A 7,227-nucleotide genomic window follows, 5' to 3' on the forward strand; every position below is an offset into this window, starting at 1 on the left:
TTGTTGTGAGTGGGATGTGCTGTGGGTCGTGTGTCGTCGAGGGCAGCCCGGGACAGGCCCCCGAGGAAAGGGACGGGGGGTTTGGGACACGAGGGATCGGGATCGGCTAGCGGCTCAGTGTGACCCAGAGCAAGTTCCCCCGGGCAGACGGCTCTGTGATCTGGTTTGCCTGAAGGTAGGGGGTCTCCGATCGCAGTGGCAAGGCGCCGTGCCGTACAGGTGCGCCGTGAGAGAGTTTCCCCCCAGCCTGCTACAGCCGTTTAAATGTGAAGTCTGCCGCTCGCACGCATCCCGACATATTCAGTGTCTGCTGTGAGGAGGATCGCGGTTCCGCAGTCGTTTCGGACAGGGTAGCCCCGGATTGTGTCGTGGGAGCGGCCGGACTGGCGTGTCCTGCCCCTAACCCCTCCTGCTGTCGGTCCCCGGTCACGCTGCAGCGAGCTCGGCTCGGCTCGGACCCGGCGGGACAGCACGAGCCGGGGAGGCGTCACCGCCCCCGTCACGCGCTGCTCGGGAGCTGCTGCGCACGCAGAGCTCTTTTTTGTGTGTGTGTGTGTTAATTCCACTTTGCAGAAGCCGGCCGGGAGACCGCACAGACCCCGTCTGTCTCCGACTCCGGGCTGCGACGTGCTGGTAGTTTCACGTTTAACGTCAGGGTAAAGCCGGCTTCAGACAGCAGCGGATCCACATCGCAGTCTGGGGACTGAATTTTTATTTTTAAGATCTTTCTTAGATCTTCGGGTGGGAGGCACCGGCAGATCAGATCCCAGCTTTGAAAGCAATGGAATTTTTTAAATCGCATTTGGTTGGATTTAATTCATTCGACATAACAGTGAAACATCGCTTCATCTCCAAATCCTCTTAAAGGGAAAGGGGAGATTAGTTTTCCTTGCTACGGCAGCTTGCAGTTTCGTGTGTTTTTAACAATTCTTTCAGGTTTGATTTTTATTTTTGGGGGAGGGGGGGTTGGTGTGTGTGTGTGTGTGAAATGAGGAAGGCTTTCTTACTGCAAGCTAAGAGGTTCCCGTGGATCACCAACGTGACCCTGTACGGCTGCCTGTTCGCCGGCGGCGACCTTGTACACCAGTGCCTGACCCACCGGGACGGGCTGGACTGGCGGCGGACCCGGAACGTGGCCGTCGTGGCTTTCAGTTTCCATGGCAACTTCAACTACCTGTGGATGCGCGCTCTGGAGCGGCGCTTTCCCGGCCGGTCCGCGCGCATGGTCCTGCGGAAGCTGCTGCTGGACCAGACGGTCGCCTCGCCGGTCGCCACCAGCGTGTTCTACACAGGTAACGGGCTCGGATGGGACCGAAACCCCCCCGCAGGCGGGCCGGCGCGGCGGCTCTCCCGAAGGAAAGACTGCGACTACGCTGGAAGGCAGTAGCGGCCAAATTTAATTACGCAAGCTCGTCCGGGGTACTGCGCTGGGATAGGGGGACCAACTCCACAGAGAACCGCATCTAGCTTCGGCTCCCTGTAGGACTCTTCCGCGATTTGAGATGCATTTAGAACATGAGCACGTTTCTGTTTTGACAGCTGACGTCCCGAGTTGCGATTTGCCATTTACTATACCATAATACTGTGTAGCGTACCTCAGTACTGTGTAGCGTACTTCAGCTGATGTCAAATCTGGAATGTCTCTCGGGGAACAAGGCAGATGTTATCTGCGGCACGGACAGTAGCCCTTTAATCAACAGCTGCCGCCCGGTTTTGCAATGCTACAGGTCACCTCTGACAGGTGAAACGCTGCTTTGTTTGTCTGCAAACTTCTGGGGTCGTGGAAATCCTTTTGTCAGAGGAGAAAGGTCACAGTGTGTCGTTTACAGCAAAGACACAAAACCCGTGGCTAACTGGGAGAATAAAGGTCACTGTTTTGTAGGTCTCAAGTTAAACAGAAATTCTCAAGCGGACTCTCAGATAGCAATTGGAGTGTTTCACACATCGAACAGATTTCGGACAACAATTATTTTTCTACTTTAAAATATATCTTATGTATAAATATCTTAGCATTTAGCACCAGTTCATTATAGCATATAAAACACAGTCGGTCTGACCTGTACAAAGTACAAAGGTTTGCGGTAACCTGTCTGAAACCTCCGTCTGGGGAATTCTGCCATCTGAGTTTGGGTCAGGACAGGTTTGGACCCAGGCCCGGCGGGTCAGTGCTCAGACAGTCGGTTCTAAAGACCTGTAACGGTTTCAACTACTGACATAATTAGATCACGGATCCATCATGCAGGCAGTCTGACTGGGAACAGCCGTGAATTGAACCGTCAAGGACCAGAGCTCTACTCACTGAGGCAGTGCGTTACAGGTGTTCTGCCTGCAGAACCAGGACACCAGAAAGCCTCACTGGGCTGGAGTTCTCGGGGATCAGGGTTCTCAATAGGCATGGGCCGTCCTGGTCCCGGGAGTCCAGTGTGTCGACGGGTTTTCATTCCAACTCGGCTAACAGCTTCTCCCAGTATCTGCTGGTTTGTGTCAATCACTGGTAATGATCACTTAACCACTAGTGCTAAGAACTCCAGTGATTGAGTGATCATTGTTTGTCTGCGCTGTATACCAGCGACCTCTGCACACAGGTACGCGGTCTCGCCTCTACGTGCTGATAAAGAATTCGCTGTCGGGCCCCACGTGATAATCATTATTGGGAGAGTTTGGTGCTCAGTGATCACGTTTATTTACTCTAGTTTCAGGGGCAACTTTAAAATCCTGTTCTATCTCGGCATCCTCGGATTGTGGGACAAGGTAGCGCCGTGCTTGGTGTTATAGGGGCCACTGGAGGGCGCCAGTGGAGAGCCCAGTTGTACGTACCCACTAGTATAGCAGGTTTTCCCCAGGAAATGTCACCGACACCTGAACTCGCGATCTACTTACTGAAAACAAAAGGAAAATGGTTGGCTGTTATGGGGAGGCGTGTGCAGGCTGTATTTAGTGTGCGAATTTTGTATGTCAATAGATAACCTGTATAGACAATGGCTGACATTTGATATGCTTTGTGGGTCAGGAGTGAGTCTCCTCGATGGAAAAGACGACGTACTGCAGGACTGGAGGGAAAAATTCCTGAATACCTACAAGGTATGACCGCGGAGAGAACGAGAAAGTGACAGTCTGATATTGTTTTTCAATCAATCACCCCCCACAGTCCTCGCGTGTGTTAACCTCTGCCTAATGAGCAAACACGCCAATAAGAGCAAATGTGCAAGGAGACACTTTCTTCCGCGCTGTGTTCACATTTTAGCGCAGAAGCGCCTTTCTGCCATCAAGGGAAAAATATATCGCATGGACTATCTCTAAATGACATTAAAATGAGCTCGATATTAGCAGATAGTACATTATAAAGTACGCGAGAATATACGATCTCCTAATTACGAGACAATACATTCTCGCAAACGTTAATCACGCAGAGGCACAACTGCCATACAATAACTATCTAGAATGATCATTCTCAGTTCAAAGCAGTGGAATCGATAGCATGGCACAGTGGTGCTGGTTTAAGGATAAGTGTACATGTCCTCATGGTTGTGATGGTGTTCACATTAGGTACAAAGTGTGACAGTTCATTGCCATTAAACCACAGTGGGGAAGTCAGTCTGTGCTCATTCTGCAGCGCCGGACACTGTCACAACACTAAACCCACAGCTCCAGCTGAGCTCTCGGCAACCTCCAGGTGCTTCACGGGATCAATAAAGTATCTATCCGTCATAGGTTGTTCACACTCAAATGACCACTGCGATCTCAGCCTCACATGATAATGTACTATGTTGTAACAATGAGATCGTTTTCTTGCAATTACAAGATACCGCATTATTTTTTTTTTCTCCTTAAGGGCAGCAGTGTGCTTCCGAGTGCAGTAAACTTACATTACATTTTTCATTCCTCTTTAAAAAGAGTTCTGTTCTCCAGTCTCCGGGACTGTTTCTACTGAAAAATTACAAAAGAATGCGGATTGAAGCTAATGTACTGATGTTTTGTCCGATTTATTTCAGACTGGACTCATGTACTGGCCATTCGTTCAGGTAAAAAAACTTTCTCACTTGAATAGTATCTGTACCTCCGTGTTACTTTCTGGGTACATTAACATCCTCCTCTTGCAAACCCCTTGTATTACTTTTCTAATTCTGACTTTTGTTTGTGTTTACAACATACCTGTTCTAAAGCATAATTTATCTGGAAATCAGAGAGATCTAAAGAGCAAAAGAAACATGGGATTGCATTCACACCCCTGCATGAGGGGATTTACAGGAAACACCGCTGGCTCGGAGAAGCACTTGCGACTGTTTCAGTTCAGAAGTTCCGACTTCTCTGATTTCCTGAGACAAGATCGTTCTTTCATTAGGACAGATGCACTAAGCCTATACTGGAAGATCTTCTGAGGTTTAAAGAAAGCAAGTTGCTGCTCCTGAAATGTATCAGTAAAAACACAAAAGAACCGCGTGAGTCTGTGTGCCTGCTCGAGTCTGTGGATACCAGGAGTAAGACCATTTGAGAACTGTGGCTTCTGTACAGATCCTTCACTGGGTCATGTGTCTCCCTCCGCCTTCCTCCCTCTCCCTCCGCCTCCCTACACCTCCCTCTCCCTCCGCCTCCCTCCCTCCACCTCCCTCTCCCTCCATTTCCCTCCTTCCCTCCACCCTCCGCCTCCCTCTCCCTCCCCCTACCCCTACCCCTCCCTCTCCCTACACCTCCCTCTCCCTCCGCCTCCCTCCCTCCACCTCCCTCTCCCTCCATTTCCCTCCCTCCCTCCACCCTCCGCCTCCCTACCCCTCCCTCTTCCTACACCTCCCTACACCTCCTTCCCTCATCCTCCGCCTCCCTCCGCCTCCCTCTCCCTCCCCCTACCCCTATCCCTCCCTCTTCCTACACCTCCCTACACCTCCCTCTCCCTCCGCCTCCCTCCCTCCACCTCCCTCTCCCTCCATTTCCCTCCCTCCCTCCACCCTCCACCTCCCTACCCCTCCCTCTTCCTACACCTCCCTACACCTCCTTCCCTCATCCTCCGCCTCCCTACACCTCCCTCTCCCTCCTGACACCCGTCTCTCTTTCCAGCTGCTGAACTTTCTGCTGGTCCCCCTGTACCTCCGCACCACCTTCACGGGCTGCTGCGCCTTCCTGTGGGCCACCTTCCTCTGCTTCTCGCGCCACAGCGGGGACGGCACGGCCGCAGCCGCCTGGGCCTGGCTGACGGCACCCGGCGCCGGCCAGCAGAAGTGAGCCCCCGGCGGCTCCGAGCGCCTGCAGAGGACCCGAGCAGAAGCAGCAGCGCTGAGACGCCTCAGCCAGCCGGGGGTGTCTCCCAGGGAGCAGCCCCCTGGGTCTCACTTCAGCAGACACACGTTCAAGGGAGGGCAGCCGATCTCTCTCTCCCTCCTGACTGGTTGTCAATTCTGTTGGCGGGGAAAAGAGATAAAATGAGTAGACCATCGTACCAGCCTGCCGGCGTGTCTGAGCACAGAGTCCCTCCAGAACCTGGTGCCTCTGTCTCTCCAAACGTGAGGGAGGCTAAACTGGATCAGAGACCTCATACTTGAATAGAAGGGTATGTTGCGTAAACATACTTGAGAACAAACCAAAAGTTTTGTACTGTGTAACGTGTTCATTTCATAACTATTAATACTTTCTCTTTTGTGGTGTTGCACAATCGGCGCCGGGCAGGTGTGTACGCTGGAGCGAGTGAGTGCTCCCGTGAAGGGGGTCAAGCTCTTGGGGTTTTCCCCTCTCTCCTGCTGGGGTTGTGCAGCGTCTTTGCCGTCGATGCTGCCTGTGCTGAGGGGACGCGTATGGGACAGAGTCGCAAGTCTCAGCGGTGCTTCGGGGTCGCTGTCCAAACTGCACAGTGCTGTCCATGGGCTGAGGGCCGGTCGTCGTCAGCGCCCAATAAGCTGTTGAAAGATTGCGGGGGGGGGGGGGGGGGGATAAAATCACACGCAGCAGCCAAGGGGCTCCGGCGCCTGTATTTCATTCAGGATACGCACACCGTTCGAGTCGGCCCACCTGTGGAGCACAAAGGGTCGCGACCCAGAGCAGGGGATCATGTGACCTCGAAGTGGCTCATTATTCCAGTGAAATCATCAGCCGGGGGCTTCTGGGGAAAATCGCACAAGTTCAGAAATATCTTTCTACAGGCAAGGTGCTATAGCTACCTGTAACTTGCAGGTACATTTTAAAAGCTACTGTAAGAACATGTATGGTTTTGTGTGATTTGTATGATCAATTTTTAATGTATTATGATTGATGAATTAGAAATATATGTTAATATAACAAGTGTGTCACTAATAATGAGAATTTCAAACATTTGTGTATGTGTGGACAATACTAGTAGTTTCATGTTTAAATTTGCATAATTTGGGACATGGAAATGGGATTTTATTGTTTTGCACTTTATATGCTGGAATTTTAAAACTGAAGTCTGTTATTAAACGGGCCATGTTAGTGTTTATTATTTAAAACAAAGCTGCCAGGAGCTAACGTTTCTCTTTTCCGTGCAACAAAACATTAAAAAAGTAACAGTTTTGTTGTCTGTTGCTTTAGTCCATTCAGTATTATTCTACTGAAGTGTTGAATGTGCGCCTTAGTCCTCTGATCTGTTGTGTTTGCTGTGCTTTTCTGAATCTACAAAGGAACAAGTAATAGGTTTATTCCATGCTGAAAAAAAGAAGAAAGAGAACACAACGTTTCGGCCGTGGAGCCTTCTTCAGGTGTGAAGCTCACACCTGAAGAAGGCTCCACGGCCGAAACGTTGTGTTCTCTTTCTTCTTTTTTTCAGCATGGAATAAACCTATTACTTGTTCCTTTGCAGCCTACGCATGCTGACGCAGCTACCCACCTTTTCTGTATCTATGCAAGAGGGAATGTTGCTCAATAAAGGTGTCATTTCTCAGGCTTGTTTAATGGAGTCACGTTTTTGCAGGATTATTTCGTGTTGTGATTGGTTCCTTAAAATAGGGAGTTGCACAGTTTTAAGAGTTTGAGATTAGCAGAGTGAGGCTCCGATCCGCTCAACAGCTGGCATCGATGTGGTGTAAATTAAGTTCACAAGGAGACTCGATCGAGTGAAATGTGGCGCAGCTGTAAGTCTGGAAATGATCAGTTCAGTGCAGACAGGCCGAGCAGGTTGTGCTTGCTGCGGTCAGTCTGTCCACGTGAAGGCTCTGCGTCCACCGAGCGCCGGGGCTCGGGTCATGGAGAAAGGCAGGAGAGCAGCTGGCTGTGCTTTCTGTTCTC

The 7,227-nt window shown here is 50.9% G+C and overlaps 1 protein-coding gene across 1 annotated transcript; it reads left to right on the plus strand.

Moving 5' to 3' along the window:
• Nucleotides 1-22: 22 nt before the first annotated feature.
• mpv17l (MPV17 mitochondrial membrane protein like) lies at nucleotides 23-6,676 on the plus strand. The gene is made up of 4 exons (XM_088936437.1): nucleotides 23-1,292; nucleotides 3,011-3,081; nucleotides 3,993-4,022; nucleotides 5,053-6,676. Exons 1-4 carry the CDS (start codon nucleotides 989-991, stop codon nucleotides 5,215-5,217), a joined length of 570 nt encoding a protein of 189 aa, XP_088792563.1. The 5' UTR covers nucleotides 23-988; the 3' UTR covers nucleotides 5,218-6,676.
• Nucleotides 6,677-7,227: the final 551 nt, after the last annotated feature.

Source organism: Atractosteus spatula, chromosome 18, assembly GCF_055471065.1.
Source record: "Atractosteus spatula isolate fAtrSpa1 chromosome 18, fAtrSpa1.hap1, whole genome shotgun sequence".
Classification (NCBI taxonomy): Eukaryota; Metazoa; Chordata; class Actinopteri; order Semionotiformes; family Lepisosteidae; genus Atractosteus; species Atractosteus spatula.

Coding starts and splice junctions, on each gene's coding strand:
- mpv17l (XM_088936437.1), top strand. CDS start 989: ATGAGGAAGGCTTTCTTACTGCAAGCTAAGAGGTTCCCGTGGATCACC. Junction 3,082..3,992: donor AATTCCTGAATACCTACAAG/GTATGACCGCGG, acceptor GATTTATTTCAG/ACTGGACTCATGTACTGGCC. Junction 4,023..5,052: donor TGTACTGGCCATTCGTTCAG/GTAAAAAAACTT, acceptor CTCTCTTTCCAG/CTGCTGAACTTTCTGCTGGT.